General features: G+C 41.3%; 4 protein-coding genes across 9 annotated transcripts in view; 1 reads left to right on the top strand and 3 right to left on the bottom strand.

Moving 5' to 3' along the window:
* The window catches only part of LOC139215242 (cytoplasmic dynein 1 intermediate chain 1), a 51,466-nt gene extending 48,169 nt beyond the window's left edge, over positions 1–3,297 (bottom strand). For all 4 annotated transcript variants that reach the window (XM_070846146.1, XM_070846147.1, XM_070846148.1 and 1 more), the window contains exons 1-4: positions 3,221–3,297; positions 2,080–2,213; positions 1,709–1,823; positions 663–750 (exon numbers count right to left, since the gene is read on the bottom strand). In XM_070846146.1, coding sequence (XP_070702247.1) covers positions 663–750; positions 1,709–1,823; positions 2,080–2,199 — 323 coding nt within the window. In that variant the 5' untranslated portion in view covers positions 2,200–2,213; positions 3,221–3,297. The remainder of the gene's footprint in view (positions 1–662; positions 751–1,708; positions 1,824–2,079; positions 2,214–3,220) is intronic.
* Positions 3,298–5,908: 2,611 nt separating this feature from the next.
* Positions 5,909–14,020, top strand: pdk4 (pyruvate dehydrogenase kinase, isozyme 4). The gene is made up of 11 exons (XM_070846254.1): positions 5,909–6,133; positions 6,621–6,762; positions 8,282–8,353; positions 9,151–9,335; positions 9,529–9,618; positions 9,983–10,060; positions 10,746–10,822; positions 10,905–11,003; positions 11,205–11,318; positions 11,750–11,863; positions 12,018–14,020. The coding sequence occupies exons 1-11, from the start codon at positions 6,016–6,018 to the stop codon at positions 12,159–12,161; spliced, it is 1,233 nt and encodes a 410-aa protein (XP_070702355.1). The 5' UTR covers positions 5,909–6,015; the 3' UTR covers positions 12,162–14,020.
* Positions 14,021–15,714: 1,694 nt separating this feature from the next.
* asb4 (ankyrin repeat and SOCS box containing 4) lies at positions 15,715–18,301 on the bottom strand. The gene is made up of 6 exons (XM_070847032.1): positions 18,013–18,301; positions 17,098–17,397; positions 16,749–16,991; positions 16,385–16,632; positions 16,200–16,313; positions 15,715–16,074 (listed from the first exon to the last, which is right to left on the bottom strand). Exons 1-6 carry the CDS (start codon positions 18,299–18,301, stop codon positions 15,889–15,891), a joined length of 1,380 nt encoding a protein of 459 aa, XP_070703133.1. The 3' UTR covers positions 15,715–15,888.
* Positions 18,302–18,927: 626 nt separating this feature from the next.
* Positions 18,928–23,970, bottom strand: part of ppp1r9a (protein phosphatase 1, regulatory subunit 9A) — a 52,693-nt gene continuing 47,650 nt past the window's right edge. For all 3 annotated transcript variants that reach the window (XM_070846823.1, XM_070846822.1, XM_070846824.1), the window contains 3 exons: positions 23,006–23,125; positions 21,914–22,096; positions 18,928–21,577 (listed from right to left, as the gene is read on the bottom strand). In XM_070846823.1, the coding sequence (XP_070702924.1) occupies positions 21,395–21,577; positions 21,914–22,096; positions 23,006–23,125 (486 nt within the window). In that variant the 3' untranslated portion in view covers positions 18,928–21,394. The remainder of the gene's footprint in view (positions 21,578–21,913; positions 22,097–23,005; positions 23,126–23,970) is intronic.

Raw genomic sequence — 23,970 nt, 5'->3', positions numbered from 1 at the left:
AATAAATGCCACAGTGGCAGGAATATGTTTGATGGATGAGCTGAAAAGCACTGTGAACACACCCCACAGAACAGTGACGGGGGAAAAGGGGAAAAAGCATGTTCCGCTGCTCACTAAGGCTGCTTTCTGACAGTTTAAAGTGGCACAGATAACATCTGGAAATGTGAATATCTCAATATTTTCTAACTGACCACTTCATTACAGAACTGACCTCAGCAGAGACTTACCTCTAGATCAAACGTAACTTATCAGGACAAGTTATGAGCAGCAAAAAGCTCTACAGTGGTCATCAAAACACTAGACGCCATGACAAGTGACAGTTACCACATTCAAAACCTAGCAAGGCACCACGACCTCACCATTAGTGACACTCCTCCTTACCTAAACCTGTTGTGCCGTTGACAAGAAAAGAGACAGAAAATATGTATATAATACTTTAGTATATATAACTTCACATTTTTGTCACAGGATTCTTTTAAGTTTAAGAAATGTTGAGAAAATGCCTGGTAAGAGTGAGTTTTAGGTGAGAATGTGGACGTTTATCGAGGAATTTTCATTGAGCTTTGGAATTTCAAAAGAGGATATTTCTCCACCCAAGCCCAAGAGAAAATGTAAAAACAACAGAAAAAACATCTGTATGAAGTGCATGATTTTGCACCTACCTGCTTGCTGCCACCCCATCAGCTGAATCCTGGCTCCCCGTCTCACTGGGCGTGCTCACTGACTTGGAGGGGGACACAGGGGTCGGGACTAAATAATGAAAATAACATGAATCTAACATTACAGGCTGCAAAGAATGGACTGCTCAAAAAAAGTGGAGTGAAAAGCAACGAAGTAAAACGAGTGATGGGACAAATGAAATAAATGATTAAAAGAAAGGAGAGGGAAGGCAGGGCATCAAACGCATTGTTGGTTCTGTATTTTTTATCTATTTGTACTCAGCTTCATTTGAAGATGCATTATAAATAACTTAAGCTAATATGCAAAACTGTGACCCAGTTTGAGGTGTTGAAGGTGTTGTTACAATTTTAGACCACTAGAGATCAGTGCTTCCAAAAGATCAGGACAAGGTCAGATTTGTGCACAAGTAGAGGGCAGATATTTTTTGAGCAGCATACTTCTCGACATTTCAAATCATTTTTTTTCAACTGAGACAGTATTAATAAAACGTTAATACAGGATATGATACACTTTAGGTATACAGTGGAACAGGAGAAGATTACAAAAGGGAGTCAGTATTAAAGAGACACGCCAGATTATGTAAAATGTTCACAACAGTCCAGCTGTAATGTGTTCAGCAAATCATGTAATCAACTTAGGATAAAAAGACAGTGGCATCTGATGAACCTATTAAAATAGTATGTGTGACGATTGTAACTATTTTTGTAAGAAACAAAGCAAAGAAACGCAAGAAACTATAATACGAGGAGTCAAGGCAACACAGATAATGACATGTTCTAGATGTCATTTCATTACCAGTAAGGAAGGATTGGATGAAAATCTTTCAGCAGTTTACAGGTATGGTAGGTTGCATCTTAGCTCTGTTGTATGGTGAGTATGGTCTGTAATTAATGAAGTCTGGTGTATTTTTAGAGCCATCTAGGTAGGTTTGACTGTAAGTGTTGTTTTCATTTATGAAACGTTTTGTAGCACAAGTATAAGAAACAGTAAAAGACCACTGAGGATCAGGTAGAAGAGTATTCTGTACCTAGTGGAGGCTCCGGTGAGATGCCGATACTCTGCAGCAGGGCTTCAGTCTCCCTACGCTTACGGTCCAAGTCTGAATCCTCAGGGGTCATCTCTCTCTTCTGCTGGCTCTCTGACTGCTCAGGATACACAGAGAAATGTCAGCTTACATCGTGAATTAGAGAACACGCCAAAACTTGCGCATGCACGGACATTTTGATCAAAAATTCCAACACCAACCTTTGTCACACACATAGATGATTGTATGCACGTATGGACACACACAACCTCGGCCTTTTATGTGTCACGGCCTGACAAAAAGCAATCGAACACACAAACAAAACACACTAGAGTGCGATACAGTATGAGTGCCGGTTGTGTGAATGTACTCACTTTTTTCCTTACCTCTTTCTTCTTCCTCTCCTCCTCCTTTCTTTTTTTTTCCTCCCTGATTTGGGCGAGGCGCTGCTTCTTGCGCTCCAGCTCTGCTTTTAGGTCACTTTTGTCTGACATGATGTCCTAGAGGGCTTCAAAGGAGAGGATTGAACATGAATGAGACACGCGTGGCATTGTCACAATGTGCTCTGATTTCGCCGTCACATTATGCATCACAGAGGAGCGTAGGTTCATCCAGTGATGCCTCAGAAAACCCGCTGCGTTTGGCACTTATACATCCATATAACATACACCCGTAACACAACAGTCCCAGCAACGAAAAACAGGACTTGATACTAGCAAAGCAGCTGTCGTTACTGGGCCGTACTGAGCCGGGAGGGATTTCCACATTGGTGTGACACTTCCTGTAGAACTAGTCCAGTACATGTGGGCTATATTTAGACAGCCACTTCTTCTGTTCGCTTCATTAATCACATCAACACAGCTATCAAAATGTGCCATGTGCATTACAATACTCTAATTTGATGAATTGATGAAATTCATGTTAAAGGTTCCAAATCTCAATACTTGTACTTGCACTATTTAGGTTTGCTGCAGCAGAGACTTATTTGATCATCTTATCAGGAATATAATTAAGCCAAAGTGGAGGAAAACAGACTAAATGTAGCTTTACGGCCAAGATCTTCCACCAGACTCGATGACAATGCTCTGAGTCACTCGACAAAAGGTGTATTAGCACCCTGGCTTCACCCTGACCAGCTGGGTAACAGGCCACTGTCACATCCCCCAGACATGGCAAATGAACAGACTGCACTTGAGCCTGGAGGAGCTATTTGGTGATTATATCTTATAGTGTAGAAAGAGAATGACTTATGGACACCTACATAGTATGATCAGAACAGAAAACACAGATCACACAGCTGCATGTGCTCACAGGAGGAAAAACTAACGTGTTTGTTTAATTAACAGAGCATAAATGCCCTCTCGCAGCTAGCTAATCACACATCTGACAGCATTAGGATTTACGTCTAAACGTTAAAGGCCCTGGCTGTATATACAGGGACGGACCGCTAAGAAAAGAAGACATATTTTAGTCACAAATAACCATAATGATGCGCTGTTATTGTTTCACTCGTACCTTGTCCACTCGCGCTGATAATGATGTGTCACCCGGCAAAGATGCTGTCTCACTGCTGCTCCCCGAAAAAAAAAAAATCAACACATCGTCCTCCTGAGTCACTGGGGATGGAGGCACCAGCGGACAGCTCGTCTGATCCTTTTCGTGAGGCTATTGATGACACTGGTTAAAACGGGGCATTTCAGCAGCCGATGACCCAAATAATACATAAAGCAGGTGCACTGCACGCTGGTACATCCCTGGGAGGAGTAGGATGATGTTGGGAAGGAGGAGAGGAAATCCCTCCTCCCTCCTCCCTCTGACACGCACCGTCACCGGCTCGTCGCTTTTGCAACGCCGCCATCTTGTGGCCAATTGGACGAGTGCGTTGGAGTGGCTAAAACTAATACAACTTTACGGATGTTACTCTACCATAGTGGAGCGTATGTTATTTTCTAGATGAGCAAAGAGAGTTGAACGCATCATAGAGTTTTAATCGGTGGTATATTAATATTTAAAAAGGCAACGGCAGTCTTTACCGTCAATTCAGTACGTTGCAACAAATGTGTCTCCAATGACGACCCGTACGGTACCGGAAATGCCCTTTTATTTTCTAAATAATGCGTGTGCAATAATGTAATGCAAAAATGTAAATGTACTTCAAGTAGGTGGTCCTTAGGATTTGCGGTGCTCTACTAAAAAACTCAGTTTGTATGCAACGTTGTAAGAGGACTCTGGCCCGCCCAAAGTCAAGAAAATCTTCTTCTTCTTCTTCTTCTTCGTCGTCTTCTTCTTCTTCTTCTCTTGCATTCTTACTCATACGTTACTGCCATTTCCTGATCCCAGTGTCGACACTCTTATTGTTTTTCTTCTACATAATGCATCTCCCCCTTCTGATTTTGAAAGTTTAATACGTTTATGTTTTCTTTTTTAATTTTTTTGTACCATATCTACTAACAGGGTATCTCTTGTGCAGACAAGGCTGCACCCGTAGTACTTTTCTGGTTTTCTCTCATATTAATCAAATGACTAGGAGCTGTTTTCTGCGTTACCATGGTGGCATGTCTCCTGCCTGATCTTGTAGTGCTCACACAGGTGAAGCTCACTCTTACAGGCTATGTAATCTAAGAGCCCAGGCGTGGATCATATCTAATACTCCAAGCACAATTTTTGATAAACTACACACCCGTAATATCTAACTGTGATCCTATTAGAGCGACACAGTCTACTGTAAATACATATATGTATAGTTTAAGGATGCAATATTGGCTCCCCAGTCCAACCCTACAAGACACGTCATCACATTTACAAGACATGTTCCCAATTGAGTCACAAATCTCTCTCTTTGTACTGTATCTTACACTGAAAATATTTTTTTATTAATTCTAATGTTCCATTTCTGTTTTCTTACACCTTCTTTACATTTATCGTCCCACCATCCTCTTTATTTTGCCTTTATTCTAAGGAATAGATCTCAGTGCAGCTGCACCAATACCTACCTATAATAATATATGCAAAATGCATTTTTTTATATCTATTCAACATAGATATATGTCCCGATATATGTTCAGACCATAAGACTATGAGGAAAGACCGTCCTCTCTCTTTTTCTCCTGCTCCATCTGTCAGTAAATGGATTTGGCTCCCCTTATGATGTCATAAGGATATCTGTTGATCATATCCTCCTCCAGGTCTTCAGCAGGTCGTCTGTCTCCATCTGCTGAAAACCTCCCGGATCCATCTTGTTGTTTTTTCCTCACTAACACCAGCTCTAAGTTACATGTGGATGTCTAAACGACATCGAAGCAGCAGATTGTTCTTGTTCTACTAAAACAGAGCGTTCAGACAAGAGGACGCTAACAGCTCCAGCAGCCACATCTGCTAACAGAAAACAGAATTTGTTTTTTGAAGTATGAACTTAAAAATGAGCAGAATATGGGACCTTTAATAGTTTCTATGATCATGCTGCTATTAATCTGATTCAGGCCATTCCTCGGTCTTGGTGTAGCAGACACGCGTTGGAGCGATTTTCTTTAAAACCAATGTAAGATCAAGCAGGCTACAGGCCTTTAGTAAAATCTAGACTTCATTTAAGCACACTACATTCCTCCCATCTATTTTTTTTCTTGTATCTTGCACATATTTATCCATTCCATATTATACTATTATACCATCAGCAATACATCATGCTTTCACATTTGCACTATTCTCAAACCTGCTACTTATACTTACTTACCTTACCTTACCTACTTATATATGCCTATTGCAGTTTTAATTTTGTATTTTTAATATTGTACACTGGCTGTTGCAACACCTGAATTCCCCCCATGGGGATCAATAAAAGATTATTATTATTACATTGTCATCGGTGCTCTCTCTCCCCCACAATAACTTCTATGCATTGAAGACCCCACCTCACACAATGCTCCCTCTACTTGTCCCTCCTGTAGGTTTATTCCCTCCAACAATGGTGATAATAAGTCAGATCCACCGTCTCTCCCTCTGCACCCACTCCTGGTCACTGATTGGTTGGTTTTAACGTCGCTCTTCCCTCCTCCCGCCCAACAACAACACACCGCTGGAAGTTGCTTTTGAAGGACGTCTAACAACTTGCGGGGATGGACGGAAAGTGCTCGACGAAAGCAAAGTCGTGGAGCTCATAGGCGGCCTCAAAGCTGTTAGTTTGACGGAGCGTTTCTCGAGCTGAAGCCCTGCTAGCTTAAAGTTCAGAGCGGTCAAACTGGAGCGTGCAGAGGAAACAAAGGACAATTTGTCCTCGAGACACTGACAGCTGGGGTTTGTAGCGGAGAGGAAAAATGAAGTTTGCACAGTTTTTGCTGAAAAATGGCTCCGCCACCGGGATACCGAAACAAGTGGAGAGGTTTGCTAAGTTCTCTCCTTCGCCCCTGTCCATGAAGCAGTTCATCGACTTTGGTAAGTGTTGACTTTAGTGCTATTGATTATGTCGGACAACGCTCTCACATGGCAGTTGCACAAGTCACGTTGTTGTCTTTGCATGTGGTGACAGCTGACTTTTCTGTATGTGACCAGGTCACTGACTGCTCAATGTCAATGCAGCTCCTGGTGTTTTTCTTTTTTTCTTTTATCATGCTCTTTGGTGTACATGATTCTTCCACTTCAAACCTTTGCTTCTGATCCTGTTGAATCCTGCAGTGACCAACAGGAGACACACAAAAAAGCTTAAAAAATTCCTGATATTTTCATCGTCATTCATTTGCATAACAGATTCCTCTAATAAATAACCATGTCCACAAGTAATCCTGGAAAAAAAGAATCCTCTAAATGTCAATGTTTAAGAAAATTTTAATTTTTTTTTATTATATATTTTGTTGACAGGATGGGGTCAAATTTGCTTGCTCAGTATTTTTTTTCCTTCTGCCTCTCCCCCATGTGACTGCAGGCTCGGCCAATGCATGTGAGAAGACCTCCTTTGTGTTTCTGCGGCAGGAGCTTCCTGTCCGACTGGCCAACATCATGAAAGAAATCGATTTCCTCCCTGACAAGCTGCTGAGCACTCCATCCCTAAAGCTCCTCACTAGCTGGTAGGATCCATAATGTATCTGTCTCTATAAGCAGCCGTACCAAAGTCATTGTGACCAAAGTCTTCCTGCACCTATCGGAGAGATGGGTGGCTCCCCTTGTATTCAACCTTCAAATGTTTAGCTCTAGTTCACATCCATTCTGCACGCTATTTGCCTCCCTTAGTTCTGATGAATTGAACCAGCCGCAGGTTTACAGCTGTGATCTAATGAAAACACTGCTGGTGGTGTTATCAGAGCTTTTGTCATCGTCTTCTCTGTTTAAATATGCATCAAATCCCCTCATCCCTCACCCACCGCTCTCTGGGAACTCCCTGATTACATGCCATCAATCTGGGAACGTGCTTTATGATCTTTGTTTGAATTAGATAGGCCAATGAACTGGGCAACCTCACAATCCCCGCTGTCATGTCTGTACGTTATTCTTACGCAAAAAGCCTTAATCGATTATGTATTGATTATGTTCCAGTTTCATGTTGTACCACAAAAACGCTGCAGAGATTTTGAATTGTGAAGAATGCATTCTCCTTGGTACGTTGCAGCGTTACACCAGTGCCACATTTTTTGTTTTGCCACCCTCCCACAGGTAGAGTTACACCAGCATGTGTGAATGTGCACACGCACACACTGCAGGGTATGCTATGTACATGTTCTTAAGAGCGTTTCAGGTTTTCAGCTGTTCAGCCTGCATGCATGTTACAGGGTAGTGGAAGTTCAATGTTGGACCATATTTTCCTGTCTTTTACCTTTTACCAGCTGTTACTTCCCAGTAGCATCAATGCTAAAACATAGTATTCTACTGCAGACATTTTCATTATTCACTAGGTGCACACGTCACATTAAGACATGTTAACAACAAGGTAACTATCCCGCCCCCACTCTTTTGACAAGAGCCACAGTGGTGTCTATATTTGGCCGTGCACAACCTGTACCATGTCTTTATCTTCCCACTACCGCAGAGCTTTAGTGAATGCCAGCAAAAGTGTTCATCACTTGTTAATGTTGTTGATGAGGCCAGAGAGGCCACAGCGAAGCTCGTGAAAATACATGTTGCCGACAGAAATAGTCTATTTCAAGATGTACATCTGTTTGCATGACGTGACTTAATCCAAAAGTGGTGAGCTGAAGGTCAAGTTGAGGGACAAACTGAGCAGAGATCTCAGACGCACTGTTGTTCACCTTTCACCCAGTTCTTCTACAGTGAGGCGGCACAAGAGAGTGTGACTCACTGAGCTCAGTAATGGTGTCCTCTGTATTCACTGGCTTGCAGATAAAGTCTATGCCAAAAGATAAAACAAGCATCTATTATCTTCAGAGGTGACACTGACATGCTAAGCAGTTAAACCCTGCTATGCTATGTTGTTAAACCCATTAACTCAAATGACCTAAACAGTTTCACATAAATGTACTCATCAGATAAATGTTTTTTCGTTCTATTGGAGTTTCTTTGTCATTCTGATAAACAATAAATTACCTACAGTTGAGAGTGTTTCTCTATTTTCTATCCTTTTGTGCCCGACAGGTATTCACAGAGTTTGTTGGAACTTGTGGATTTTTTAGAAAAGGATCCAGATGATAAGGATGTCCTGAGAAAGTAAGTCATTTACAGACCCAATTTAGTACATACAGTTCATATTGCTTCTCTAGACCATGTCTCTGTCTAGGTGTTTGGTTCTGTCATCAATCCGCTTTGTTAATTAGTTCTGAATCACCAATGCTAATCCAATAATTCTGTAGTTATTGCTGCCTAATTTCAACCTCCCACTGTAGAGTTAAGATCGCTTAACCTAGTGCCTGCTGTGGAAACACGGATGATTAATGCTCCACTGTTTCAGCTAAATCCAACACATTCTACCACAAAGAAGAACCAGTTCAATAACAATAATTAGAGCAATTCATCTTGTTTATATTACTTATTTGCTACTTTGACTCTTTATCAGGCACCATCTGTTGGAACTTGTTTTACTGCTATGAACGGGGTTTCTCCAAATTAATCATTGAATCCAGTACTACTAGAATTAGCACTGCTGCAGACACCAGTGGACTTAAGCCCTGCAAACAGTAGGTTTACCTGCTAAGTAGCTCCAGAGTACCATAAGTGCTGGATAGTAAGTGGTGGATGATGCCTGTTTGAAGCAAGTATTTTTTTAATGTCAATTTTGCGCACATATACCAGAAAATAAGGAATACATACATCATCATTGGTCATTGTTGTATTTTTTAAATTTTTTTTGTTGTTTCTGTTGCCATTTGAATGTACAGCAGTGTGCTTTGCTTAGCTGGAATGTGCGCCCAATGCTATTCACGCCGATGTGCACACTTACTACCTACTAAACACGGCACCCTAGCTACCCTTACATACTCACACGTGACTGTTGCCTTTGCCCTCAGCTTCACACAGACTCTGGTGAACGTCCGTAATCGGCACAACAACGTGGTGCCCACCATGGCTCAGGGCGTGGTGGAGTACAAGGAGGCCTTTGGCGTGGACCCAGTCACCAACCAGAACGTTCAGTACTTCCTGGACCGCTTCTACATGAGCCGCATCTCCACACGCATGCTCATGAACCAGCACAGTCAGTATAGCACTCGGTGATTGACTGTGAGTTAATCAACACAGTTGCTCACACTCGAACTCCATGTCATTGACTTGATATGTACTTTATATGTGATTAAATATTCACAAATGTACAAAAGCTGTGGACAGTGAATTGGGTCGATATGTTTGTGTTTTTAAGTCACACACGTTTGTTGCATTGTGCCCTGTAGCATTAATCTTCGAAGGCAGTGTGAACCCAGCCCATCCCAAACACATTGGCGGTATTGACCCCAGCTGTGATGTTGTGGAGGTTGTAAAAGGTAATGAATGATCCTCCTCAGATCCAATACTGTTGTCTAGACACACACACTCACACACTCACACACACACACACACACACACACACGCACACTCCCACCCTGGATGTGTTATCTACTTTCCACCACTCTCTGTTTGTACAGATTCATGACTGTTTGACCTTTTATCATCTGATATTTTTAGAGTCAATATACAGAGTTTGGAGTGAATCATGTTGTGTTATGTTGAATGTTGTGTAAATGGGTTCACTACAAGACAGAAAACAGTCTCCTGTTGCTGTTCTCCGTTCAGCACAAGTTGTCTGTATTTGTCCTTGGAATGTTTCCAAGTGAAAAGTAACCAGAGACGTTCTGTTTCACATCATAGATGCCTATGAGACTTCAAAGATGCTGTGTGAGCAGTATTACCTGACCTCTCCTGATATGGAGGTCACAGAAATCAATTGTAAGTCAAACAAAACAACCATAATGTTTCTATTTGCCGGTATTTTTTTATGTTTGTCCACATTTTTTAACAGTTACTCTTGCATGTACTGCATATTTCTCATTTCACTATCAACTATATAATGTAAGTCAAACATACAGAGAACACAAATGTTTAAGCAGATGTGGAGGAGGCTTTATTTTCTCAGATTCATACGTTTTGATCACACATCTTGGGATGGGTAACAACCAAAACTAACATAGCATAAAGCCAAAATGCAATATAGACTAATATACTGTGTACATTAATAGAATATGTAGCTTAGTTGAATAAATGTGGTAGACATGGCTATAGTATGTTCTTTAATCAAATCCATATGTTTAATTCCTGTTGTCAGAATGAACTTAACATTCCCGGCCAGAATGTTTTTGGCAGATAAGATCTAGATAATATAAATCAAAGTGATGGATGAAGTTATGTCCTGTTCTTTGTTTTGTTTGGTTTTTAAAAAAAAATCTTTTTTCAACTGTTGTTGAAAGGTTGTTGTTTTTTTGTTTCTCAGGTCAGAGTTGATAGTAGTTTTATTTAAAGCATGCAGTTGTCCCAGAGGTTTGAATTTACAACTTACAGCTGTAAACTCACTATGTACCCTTCAGTCACGGTATCAGGCTTTCCATATGATCAGTATTGTCACATTTTTCCACAGCCAAAAACCCTGACCAGTCCCTCCACATTGTCTACGTGCCATCCCATCTCTACCATATGCTGTTTGAGCTGTTCAAGGTACAGTAAGAAAACCAGAACACCAGACATATGTTATTCTTCGCCACGTGCCTGCTCACTCACTGTGCATGTTCTCTGTCAGAACGCCATGAGAGCCACAGTGGAGACCCATGAGACAAGCCCAACGTTGCCGCCGATCAAAGTGCGAGTTTCACTGGGAACTGAGGACCTTACTATCAAGGTAGATGAGGACATCCAGAGTTAAGATAGACCACAACTTTTCTACTAAAGACAGCATAGTGTGCAGGGAATCGGGAAGAAACTAGAGTTACGAGTGTTGTTGTGCCATGATGAAGAGCTGATGAGTTCACTGGACGTGAGCATGCTGGCAAAACAATGAGAGGACCCTTGTAAATCTAACGTACTTCTCCTTTATTTTTAGATGTCTGACAAAGGAGGAGGAGTCCCTCTGAGGAAGATTGAGCGTCTGTTCAGCTACATGTACTCCACGGCACCCAGTCCAGTCCATGTAGACAACTCTCGTAACGCACCACTGGTGAGACTAAACCTGTTGCAGTCTTCAGTGCTGATGCATGTTGTAGTCGGTACACGGTACACTACTGGACGACAAATCGCTTTAATAAGAAACCCAAACAAGTGAGCATAGTTGCACATTAGCTTATTATGAAGGGGAATGCAGTCAGCAATATCTCTTTGGATTAAACTGAAACCACAAGAGGTATCCATTACATGTTATTTAGTGTTGTAATATTTTACCAACAGGCTACACACACGTCTAGATTTTAGATTATTTTCTCATATTTTTATATTTGTTATATTTCTTATTTTTGCACTACTTCTGTTACTGACACTTTGTTTCTGTCTCCTCTGTTGCTGTAACAAGTAAATTTCCCCGGTGTGGAATAAATAAAGTCTCTCTTATCTCTAATCTGTATTCATAGTGTAACTCTGTTATTCTTCCCCCAGGCTGGTTTTGGCTATGGCCTGCCCATCTCGCGTCTGTATGCCCGGTACTTCCAGGGAGACCTGCAGCTCTACTCTATGGAGGGCTACGGCACCTCAGCTGTCATATACTTAAAGGTGAGAACAGCACTACGTCCGCACACTGACTGTGTCAAAAGTAACCTTGAAAGCCTAGTTGGTGTGAGCGTTGCACAGAATCCCTATGAGAAACAACCTGGATCTGTACAATAAGGATCCTGACTAATAAATTCCCTTCTGTTGTGTATCACAGGCCCTGTCGTCAGAATCAGTGGAGAGGCTTCCCGTTTTCAACAAGTCAGCCTTACGGCATTACCAGGCAAGCACTGAGGCTGATGACTGGTGCATGCCCAGCAAGGATCCAAAGAAACTGGGCAAGTATGAGAGGACTCGGTGATGGTGGACTGAGGGAGCAAGTGGACGACCCTATAAAATAGTTGGAATGAAATAATAATAGGATTAAGAAGAGAGTCCATGTGGGAAGAAATGTACTATTACTGGGAGAAAGCACCCAGTGCTTTCAGCATATTGCAGGACCTGGACTTGTGTTATTGGATTCCTTTCTCACACAAGAGTGAAACTCAATGTTGGAGCTGAACTATTACTGCTAAGTGCTCATAACATTTCATTATACTGTATGATGATCGCAGGCTGCTAATTTTCATGGAATAAGCCAAGTATTAATCTCCTTTTTCCTCACACATTACACTCACATTTCAGGTTTTTAGTCCTAATAACGTGGTTACACTGTGAAGCAAACATGTCAAACGTGTCATAATGTATCATTTTACAATCTTAACACTGATAAATGGTCTTCAATTTAGTAGATTACTGGGTAACGTTGCCAGTTTGCAGTAGGTTACTGTAAATGTGTACCAGTGCCACGAGAAACCCAGCTAAAACCAGCTACAGTGGGGTCACTTAAGTTGAACAGAATGGGAACATGTTCACCGACCTCAGCATGAACACAAAGGGAGCAAAGTCTGTTCCTCCACTTCTGTTCACAGAGGCATTTCAGTCCTTACATAACTTCCAGAATTGCTTCATGCACACAACTTCTGCACTCCATCGCAGCTCACATACAACTACAGCATTTCAGAGCCGCAGAAGAAGAATTTGCACTGGTTATGCATGGTGTAAACCGAAATTATTTTAGCTTTCATGACATCAGTGTAAAATCACTTGTTCCATTTTTAGTCTTTTAGCTTATTCAATATGAGATGGAAACAAAATGTGATCCTTTTAATGGAGGATTCTACCCTGTGCCTTCAACACATGCAAGCTGAGATCATATTTAAATGAAGCTGGATTACTGCGACTATTGAGACATGTACATGTATGCATGCTCGATTGAGCAAAATAAGACTTTCTAGATGAGTGGAATTGTTAAAACATAGTATTGCAACATATTTGAAGCTAATGTGTATAGTTGTACTGTTGATAATTGTATTTTAATACTAACAGCTGCCAAGTTAACCTCAACCATCAGTCATTTTCCTCTGTTGAAGCTGGTGTGAAATTAATCGCAATAGGAACAAAAAATACACTTTTTCCAAGAGGGTTTCAAGTGTTTTTTTTCCAGAAGTGCATAGTTTATTTATGCATATTGATGATGTCGTCTTGTGTGTTTCTTAATGATGCATGTGTCGTATGTTTTAAATGATTTCTTCTAGACGGCGTGATATTCTGAACTGTGTGAAATGTTAAATATTGCGCTACAGAAAGCCGTACTTGTACTGTACTTGTTATACACACACTGGGCCAAGTGTAGCAGACACATATGAACATCACAAATAAGCTGTATTGATGTGTTAGATACTCTCTCATTTGGATCTAACAATTTCACAAATTCCTTGTCCTCATTTCATACAATGTACTTCAAAATTTAGTGTTTGCCAAGTCTGAAGTATTTAAAATTACCTTGAATATTAACTTACACGTTTTCCATTTTCATCATTTGTGAACTCTTTCGACACAAGCAGGCATGTTCACATGTTATACTGTACAAACATCACTGTAAAAGGCCAAGTGTTACTGTACTGAAGTTGTGGTTCACCACTAAAAGGACCAGTGAATGTAGAAATGTCACTACTCAGTACATCATTTCTGTGCCTTTCGCAGCTCGTTCTATGTTTATGAACTCAACCCTGTGCTTCTTTGGTCTTATAGAGCATTTAAAGTTACTTGTTGGTAATGTGTTAATTTTGTGACCTCAGGAGGACCTGTAATGAGAAATTAAATCATTTCTAGAGTTTGGAGTATGTGCCACTGAAGGTTGTTGCTACCCTTATTGTCCCCCCCTCCCCCTCTCCTCTCTCCCCACAGCTTGTTTTAGGAAACTTTGCTCTGATCTTCTGTCACTGTGGCAGACACAGTCCAGTGGCTTTTCGTGGAAGCGCTGCCAATAGGGGCTGAGAACAGGCTGTCCTGCTCCGGTTTCCCCCTTCATTAGTCTGCCCGCATGTCGTGCTTCATTCTGGTTGTGTTGCTTTCCTCTGTTTGTCTCTCTCAGTTCTCTCTCCAGATCACTGAGGCATCATTGGCATGGCAGCAGTGCAAACACAGCTTTATGTAAGAGAAAACAGGCAGACAAGATTGTCTACTGTAATGTCACAGATATTACAGTGGTTATTACAATGTCTGCTTGAGGAACATATTCTCTCCTTGACGGGCATTGATTGGTTTATTTTAAGAGCTCAGGGAGTCCAGTTTGACTCTTAATTCATCCAGACAATGTTGGTACACATGCAGACCTACAGGCTTTCAATAAAATATAAAAATGTTTTAAGACACAACAGACATTTTACCTATTTACTCTTATGCTAATAATTATCAGAGTAAGCATTGGAACTACAACTTACCTCTGTTATTTTGCACCTTGCAGGATTTGCTGTCTGAGCTCACAGGTAGTATTGTAGGCTGTTGCATGTGCAGAGTTAATACACACAGATGGTTTGGTTTAACATATGGATTTGAAGGTTTCTAGTCCCTTTAAAAAAAAATCTTAAGGGATAAAAACTGGAAGTCAGCCACTGTGGCAGAGCAGAGACACACCTGTTTGTGTGTATGAACTATGGACTGCTATAATGATAACAACAACTGTACACCACAGTCACAAACAAGTGACTAAGACGATGTGGTCACTGTTCTGATTGGCATTTTATTCTTTTGTCTGAAAAGACATGCCACTGTATTTGGAACTGATTTGGAGACTTCATATACTGAGGTTGTGGAAACTGGGAACATTTAAAATAAAACGCACTCAAAGACATTTCATTAATCATTCTTTGTTTGCTAGGGTGAAGGGTTTTCTTAGGCTGACGGTTCTTTTTCCCCTCTGCTCTTCAACAAAAACACCAGTAGCTCTCAGTCTTGTTTTTCCCTCTGTGTTGCATAACGTGGGGAGACTACTTGAGTTTTTAAAATTGTCTCACAGGGCATTTACTGCTGAAAGTACCTTTTTAAGAAGAAATCAGGATGGAAAGCAACAAAAACATCTGCTATTCAGTTAAAGTGGACATTCTTATAAACCATGTAAAACTTAAGTGTTTTAAGTTTTTGCAGAATGATCGCTAATCTGATGAGGCAGTGGAGAGAACAAATAATATTTGTATTTCCTTGTGCTGTGTTGTCTAATATGTATTCCGGGTTAGCAGAAAATTGGTGCATATCCATGGCAACGTGTACACTCCACAGGCAACGCAAGCACTTATTGTGGAGGGCTTTGTCAAGTGTTTGTTCTGCAAATAGTGGAGTATCATGAGCGCATGAGCTTGAGAGTGAACATTAAGGCAGGTTGCCAAGCAGATTTGGATTCTCTGAAGTATGAAGTGACTCTGCAACAGAGATAGCTGCAAAAAATAGCTGCAAGAAAGACTGATGATATTTACTTATGATGTCACATGATTAATATATAAATAATACAAAGATTAGAGAAAAGGCAGGCAAAAATCCAAACCAAAGCGTCCAGTAATGGTACGCGAGGCAAAACTATATAAGGCACGCCTGCCTGCTCCAACTGGCAGCATGTTCACTTTCCACAGTGTGCAGACAGGCAGTAAATGTCTCTATAGAAATCATCAGGTTACGTATTTGAGCGTCTTCCCATACAGTAGCTGAACAGATCAGTACAGTATCCCCTCAGGTTCCAGTAATAAGTAGTTCTTCATGGGAGCTGGCAGAGGCAGTTGTGCTACACCTTTATGGCAGAACCTCAGGTTGGCTCTGATGGCACATCTGGTCAGGTGAAGAAGGCTGCGAGGAGTGTTGGTGCAAACGGCAAACAAAGAGTCGTAGAAGTCTTTGTGACGCTGAGGAAGTAAACAAAACATTGTGGTAGGACTTGAATTATTACGCAAAGTCAAGTGTGGGGGGAAGATATTTTTTGTGATGACACTCAACACTGAACACACTTCATGTACAGCTGATACTTTACCTTGTAGCAGTCATCAGGAATGGCAGGTCTCCACTTCTTTGTGGGTTTTAAATGTTCATAGGAGTTGACCATGATTTCTACTGCTCTGGGGTAGTCATGGCAGGACTGCAGCACCTGCACAAAACAACACACAACACGTCATTATACAGCACAAGACCTTTTGCGAGTGTACCACGCCTGTGTACCTTGTGGAACTGTGGTGGGTAGATCCGGGCTGTGTTGTAGTTGAGCAGCAGCTGAAAGCAGAGCTCAGGTATGGCCATAGGCCTGACATCAGTCACTTTGAGGAGGTACTGAATGGGGGAACAGCCGTTGATGTCCATGGCTCGTGTATCTGCTCCGGCCTCCAGCAGCATCTGCATCACGACGTGATCGCAATTCCAGGCCGCCTTGTGAAGAGCCGTTTTATTGTCCTCCTCCTGGCGGTTCGGATCTGGCACAGAGGAGAAATAAGAATAAGACACAATTTAAAGCCTCCATAGTACATAACAATGGCAAAAATAAGTAAAAAAGCAAAATTCATGTACAACTGCTGGCCCAAAAACTCACCTGCCTTGTGGTCCAACAGGAGGCGACAGACAATGTGGTGATCCTGGCTGTAGGTTTGCTCTCTAGCATCAAACGTCCAGAAAACCGCGGCCATCAGGGGAGTCTCCTGGAGAGAGTTAATTGCATCCACAGATGCCCTGTGGGCCAAGTAGAGAGACACCAGCTCCGGCACGCCAAATCTGGCTGCTGTGTGTAAAGGTGTGTCCTCATCTTTGTTGTAGCCGGGCATATTGACTTTTGCTCCTTCATAGGGGTAAAAAGCAATGGTTATTTTGTTGTTTTACACTGTATTTGTACTTAAATGCATCTACTAATACACCCGTCTATCCATGCATTATTCCCCGTTCACCTTTGAGAATGAGCTGCTTGGCACAGTCCACAGATTCTCTGGTGATGCAGTAGTGCAGCGCTGTGTGTCCACTCAGTGACAGGCTTTTGACCTTTGCCCCGTGAGCCAAAAGCAAGGCAACAAAGTCAGCGTTGGAGACCTCGCAGGCCACGTGCAGCGGCGTCTTCCCATTGGGCATGTGATTAATGGCTGCCCCTTCCTGAAGGAGCACCAGTGCTGTTTCCAGAGCATTGTACATCACACATACATGAATGCCCATTGCCCAGGACTTCTCCAGTTTGTAGCCAGGGAGCCAATAACCTGTGGGAAATGAGACAACCAGTGACTGACGGGGACCTACAAGAACACTATATTCTATCAAATTTAGAGTTACAGTTATTACATGTGAGATTTTTTTCTCCCACAAAATTTAACTTAGCTTGATGCACATTTAGTCATGAGTATGTCAGGTTACAGAGGCTTTAAAAAGCTAAAAGTACTTTGATTACTTCTAACTCGCATTAGTTTAACATCATAGTGGCTGCATTCTTATATTAAAATATGTTTATCCTCCCCTAGCCTAGGGAATAAACATATTTATGTAATTCACCTGGTGTAGACAATGATTCTTGTCATCTCAGCTTTAGGATCCTTATCCAGCTTTAGGATTTAGCACCACCTAGTGGATAAACTACAAAACAAATCCCCTAATAATGATAATGTGATGTTTACAAACTACTTTTCTTAATAAATGCTTTGTGAAAACACATTATCTCTCAGTATCTTATTGTTGATATTCTGTCAATTTGGAGTCACACGATCTATTATTATCTTTGTGGGCCTAAACTCTTCATACATTCGGTATTTTTTACATTCACCATTCGTTTTATTGTCTCTGGTGAAATGTGGATCAGTGTCATCTTACTTCCTCCTCACCTTGTTTGTATGAGGCCAGTACCATGCTGGGATCGTCCACCTCCAGTACAGTGTCAATGTCTAGTTTCCCGGTGTGCAGAATCTGCAGGACCTCCTGAGCATTGTTGGCCTGCAGGGCCTCCAGGAACTGTAGCTTCAGCTTTTTGACAGCCAGTTGTCTGGGGCTCAACTCCTCCATGACCTTCGTAACAGAAGGGCCTCGCTCCTCGTGCGACACTAATGTTCCCCAAACAGCATGGAGGAGTTTGAAAATAAACGCACAAATGGAGATAATGACAGTGTCAATCATACCCACAGCCCTGCCATCTGACATGGGAGGTGTATGAGGAAGGAAGACGGAAATGAAGTAGAAGACGACGACGGGCAACAAGTGAGAGGAGGGAGTCGTCAGAGGGAAAGAAATAGCCCTGGAGTGAAATTAGGCTGAGTATAAATAGAAAGGAGAGAGGGAGGGACTGGAGAGCTACAGCTGATTGTGGCTGACTCTAGGTCAGCCAGTGTGCTCAGATGTCCACTGAGAGAAAGGCATCACAGTGGATGAACACATGGTAAAAATAACAGCTCATGTGAGCATGACATGGGGACGGAAATTGTTTCGGAGAAGAGAGCCGTTTATTCTCTTCTATTCTTATCTTCTATTTTAAAACCATTAGGTTTACCATGAGAGAGAAGAATGAAAAAGGAACTTTCATTAACAGTCATAACATGAATTGTACACACTGTTTGGCTGCATGAGACACTGAGTTCTGTCTAAAAGGAATGAAATTCAGAGGAGGAAGTCAAAGAAGTGGTGAAAAAGAAGAAACAAAAGCAAACTATGGACAGTGACTGCACATTTTATTTAGTGTGACAGGTAGCTGCCCTTTCATACTTTTCAAGATAAGCAAAAAAGAGAGCAAGGTAATGACAAAAGAGAAGGAGGAGGAGAATAAGTACAGCCTTTTAAAAGAGTGAAAGCATGGCTAGCAGTTTGTGGTGATTATCTTTTTGCTCTTTACGTACACGAAAGACAAACCCTTCCTGACAAGACTCAAACGTTTGTGTTTTTCACTTTCCAGGAGCACCAGGGTCACACCCATACGTTGGTTTCCACATGCCAGGCAAGCTCAGTCAAGCACATAGAAAAGATCTGCAGTCCCAATTTGGCCGCAGGTCTGACCTTTAAGCCTCCTCAGCCCTCAGACAAACTGCACACATACTGACACAATAGAAAACAAGGCTTCTGTAGGATTCTCGCAGCGTATTGCTCTCAGTGTTTTACTATACATACAAAAGAGTCAAAAGAGTGCAGTCGGCTGACTGACTTGACAGGGGAGGGGGGGTATTCACAGAAAGGTTCAGGTGTTACAAAATATTTCATAAGAATACATCATGAGCAGGTTATTGGAGTAGCACTGGAGCAGCACTATGGTTGTATTAGAGGAAAACCACAAGCACGGTGGGAGAGTATTACTGGGTTTTCTTCTCGCTCTGCATTTTCAAACTGTAAAACCTCATTTGATAACAACCATCTCAATCTAAATCACTTTTAATGAACAGTTTTAATTATGTTTTGGCAATAGGAAGTGATCATACAATTCTGGATAAATCATTATTAGGTGTTAATAATACTCTTATTTTGTATAAGTTATCATAAACAGTAGTCAGTTGCTTCATTAAATACAGAAATAAATAAATAATAACATTAAGAGATCAGTGTATTACTGTGGCATTGCATGGAGGTATCTGTAACCCCTACTATTCTTCTTGTTCTTAGCCTGTTAACAGTACACCAGGCAGGGCCCTTAAGACAAAAGGGAATCATAACCGAAGCTGCCTTCATGTCTATCACGGTGACACTGGTGTCTCTATATTTACTGTAAACCTACGGAATGATTCTTGGGAATGATAAAGAAGTAACACAGGGAATATGTCTCTCAGTGAGCTTTGTAATCCTAAAACAATCGCTTAACATACAAATGTCAAAATAATTTCAAAAGGTATATTTTTTTCAACTAACAAGTAAATCAAAATGTTTTAAGTCTTACTGAACCAGTTTCATAAGAAAAGGAAAATATTGCATCTATTAGGTGCAATTTCCAATGTCACATCACATCAGTAGCATCAGGTACAATAATCTTTAAGACAATTTTCTGGACTCACTGTAACCTTGATCACAGAGATGACCCAACTATATGGCAGCATTCCTAAGTCTTAAACAAAATGATCCAAAGTAATTTTCGTGGTGAACTTTCTGTCATTTTCATGAAAGAAAAAAAAATTGAAAATGTTTAGTCTACTGTATGTGTTTCAGCACTCACACAGAAGCGGGCAACGTTCAGAAAAATTCTACTAGTCTAGAATTTCTAAAGGCAGCGGCGGGGTATTACTTTGTTATTGAGAGAGAATATAAAAAAGGGTCAAAAGCAGGTTACAAGCGGAGTCAAAGCGACATTGTGCATATAGGAGGAAGTTTCATTTTCACTTTTTTTTGTTTGCTTTTGTGGTACGGGTTTGGTAAGTTACAAATTTGATGATTACATTGTACCTGAAGTCTCCATTTGAACCAGTCCAGTGGGTGCAGTGTGTCGTTGTTGTCATCCATACTCTGTGAACTGCTTTGCTATGGTTCATGTATACTGTAAGGAGCCAGTACCGAGGTTACATTTACAGTGATTGCACTTCCAGTGTTCTTGCAAGTACTGAGAGGCTTTGTATCTCCCAATGAAACTGGGTTCCATTTCAGTTCCAGTGTTGCCTTCTTCAGTAGTGAAAGTAAGCAGCATGGGGACACCCAGTGGTGGGAGAAGAATAATGCATCGTACAGTATAATCCACCACACAGGCTTGACCTGTGTGTGCTTTGTCAAAGCAACAGAGCCATTCCACTGATCTATGTATCTGAACAGGATATACATAAGTCTATCAAAATGGCACGTCAGACATATTTGAATCTGTATTCATCACTGTACATGTACATGGTCGTCATGTCTAATGGTGCTGTGGTGGGTCACACAGACGGCTCTGGGGATGATATGGGATGAGGTGAACTTTTCACAGACTTACTCTGGATATGAATAAATAAACCCAATTTACAGCAATAAACAGCAAAATAAATAGAACAGAGTAAATTCTTAAATGGCTAAAAACACAGGATGGGTCTAAAATGAGGCAAATGAGCAGGGCAGCATCCTTTTATCCAACTTCTCATTTTGGTTTGATTTGCTTGGTGAATAAGCCACGCAACAATCTCCCACAGTTGGGTGTGTAGCTCCACCACAGAACTATTGACTACTGTGTAGGCGTCCCTCAGAGTTCGTTTGCGGGGCCTACTGATGTTCTGCTCCTCGAGATGCTACTTGGTGTGGTGCTACAGTAAAGGGGAGGTGGTCTAACAATTCATTTCACTCTGCTGCACTGTCTTTGCGCGACTCTTTCTGCTGCTGCTCCAGCTCTCTTTTTCGTAGCTTCTCACGCTGTTTCTCCACTTTCTCTCGGTTCCTTTTGGCCTTCTCCATCAGAACTTTGAGGTCTTTGATCTTCTTCTTGATCAGGGCACGGTCCTGGGAAGATGTGACTCCAAGGACCTGAAATAAATTGATGCATAAAGGCATTTATATTTGAGTTGAACAATTGAAAGGATCTCTTGCATTTGTTTTGTGACCAAGGTGAGTCCTAAATGGGACACTTTACAGAACAGAAAATTAAACTAGTCATTGCTCTCTCTTGGGTGTGTTTAAGAATACACACTGCACTCCACACGAGTACAGTCTGGTGTCGCATGTTTTTTCTCCTCCCCTCTCTCTCCTCCTGTTTTCCTCCCCACTTTCCCCACCACTGTAAAAAATTGAATTTTCCCCCCTTGGGGGATCAATAAAGGTGAATTGAATTGGATGTATTAAAAACCTCAAGTTTTAACTAACCTTGAGCTCAGCGCTCTCCAGCTTAAGCAGCTGCTCTCCATCTATGTTTTGGGCAGTGAATTCTGGGATATGGTGTTCTAAGTTGAGGCCCATGAGCCAGCGGGCCACTTGCTGGGAGGTCCACTCTGTGATGCTGCGGTTCTGCCACTGATGCTGCTTCGAACACTGTCCCTCATCTAGAATCTGAACGTGCACAACAGGGAGAGAGACAAACAATAAGACGCAAAACTTTCCAACTCTAACATACAGTATTTAACCATGCACTAAAGGTGTCTGTTCTACAGAACACTGAATGATATTTAAGATATTTCCTGAGTGACAACTTTTTGGATTTTGTAGCAGCTCATATTACTCTGTGGGACATGCAGAGTCATTCTTCACTATGAATGATGTGCAGCAATGAAACAAACAGATGGCTTTTACCCAACAGACATGCATGCAGTAAAATACAAGCCTCTGGAGGCTCGCAGCCTCAGTCTCACCTCGTCATCTATCATATCCAGACTCTGAATGTGGCAGCATTGAAAACAAAAGAAAGCAACTGGGTTGTTAAGAGACAAAAAAAACAACAACATGGCTTCCACCACTAGAGCAGCATTTGAATACACTGAGCCTAAATTGGCACTTTAATTTTTGTTGTTTTCTGCCAGAAGAATATAAGAGAATCTGCTCGCTGTGGGGATCCTGTTTTTTTCTGGCAGAGACATCCATGAAAATAATAAATGGAGGCGCTGATAAAAATAAAAAGGTGCACTGTGTATTGTATTATCGTGTGTCAGTCGTTGTTTGCATTTAAATGTATACTTTTAAATAAATTAACTGACATTTTTACAAAAAGGATCCTGTTAGTTAATTTGTTTAAAGTTGTGAATCAAAAAAGTGAATTCCGATCCACATTTTTGTATGTCCTGTAGATGGGTTCAGAGCATTTTGGGCATATTGGAACTGACAAGGTATTTCAAAGGTGTGGTCAAATCAATTTCATGTATTGTATCGTTCTCACCTTTTTGATACTGCATTTCATCTCACTACAATCACTTTCCCGGTAGTGAACGTCCAATAAAAAATGAAGCATTTGTAAACTTTGTGTACCTCGTCTGAGGAGAGCACCAGGTTGTGTGAGCGTCCTGACATCTTGGCCTCACTCAGCAGGCCGCTGATCTCCACTGAGCTGCTGCTGCTGGCACTCAGATCATCGTTTAAAGTGGGTCCCTGAGAAATCAACAACACACTTATAAGACTGGTGGTGAGAGCCAACTGGCTCTGAGGCTGAATTTAGTTGATTGGATAAAGTGCTCCTCTATTTCTTAAACAGAGAGACCGAATGAGGGGTGAAGGAATAAAGTTTAATAATCCAGAATGATTTATGTGCTTCTTCCTAATGTATCACGGTCAATAAAAAGTACATTAGACTAACCTGTTTAAGAAGTTAGATGGACTACAAGAAAGCAGGGCTGTGCACATCCCTCATTTTCAAGATGTTCAATTGTAACACAAACTGTGAATGTGATTAGTGATTAGAAATTATGTAGCTGGGTGCGATCCAAATCCAAAAATCTCTCTCTGTCCTTGTGAGAGTGAGTGTGGACATTCATGGAATGACCGTATTAAGATCCAGATCTGTGCTCAAACATCCAGAGACAAGCTGCTGCTGAGAACACTGACTATCAGGAGGAGAAAAGTAGGTGCAGCACTCGATCTGCAGAAAATCATGGTCATGGGTCAAACGATCATGTTTTAACTAATAAGTTTAACTAATAAGAGTTGTTTTTACAGAGCAAATGTTATGCTTCCTTCTCTTCTCCTGGAATATGTGCAGTATTTCCATTGCTCCTCAGAGTAAAACTGAGACAAACTGAGAGTCAAAGTGTAACATTATGTTTATGTAAGATTTAAGAGTTAAAAGTGTAGAGCTTTTAGCTATATACTGAAGCTTGACTACTGTAGACACATTTTACAGATTCAGACTTGCAGCTTTCTGTCTTGAATCTTTTGCTCTACATTAAAGCGCTACATAACTATTAATGTGCATACATTTGGCATGGATTTATCTTCAG

This window comes from Pempheris klunzingeri, chromosome 16 (genome assembly GCF_042242105.1).
Source record: "Pempheris klunzingeri isolate RE-2024b chromosome 16, fPemKlu1.hap1, whole genome shotgun sequence".
Classification (NCBI taxonomy): Eukaryota; Metazoa; Chordata; class Actinopteri; order Acropomatiformes; family Pempheridae; genus Pempheris; species Pempheris klunzingeri.
This window is presented reverse-complemented; position numbering and strand designations above follow the sequence as displayed.

What these genes read in the sequence shown, in the direction of transcription:
- pdk4 (XM_070846254.1), top strand. Translation starts at nt 6,016, where the DNA reads ATGAAGTTTGCACAGTTTTTGCTGAAAAATGGCTCCGCCACCGGGATA. An exon ending in CTGAGGACCTTACTATCAAG is followed by an intron (nt 11,004 to 11,204) that starts GTAGATGAGGAC and finishes CTTTATTTTTAG; the next exon opens with ATGTCTGACAAAGGAGGAGG. An exon ending in CAGCTGTCATATACTTAAAG is followed by an intron (nt 11,864 to 12,017) that starts GTGAGAACAGCA and finishes TGTGTATCACAG; the next exon opens with GCCCTGTCGTCAGAATCAGT.
- asb4 (XM_070847032.1), bottom strand. Translation starts at nt 18,301, where the DNA reads ATGATTGACACTGTCATTATCTCCATTTGTGCGTTTATTTTCAAACTC. An exon ending in CAAGCAGCTCATTCTCAAAG is followed by an intron (nt 16,992 to 17,097) that starts GTGAACGGGGAA and finishes ACCCCTATGAAG; the next exon opens with GAGCAAAAGTCAATATGCCC. An exon ending in CCTGTTGGACCACAAGGCAG is followed by an intron (nt 16,633 to 16,748) that starts GTGAGTTTTTGG and finishes CCTCTGTGCCAG; the next exon opens with ATCCGAACCGCCAGGAGGAG.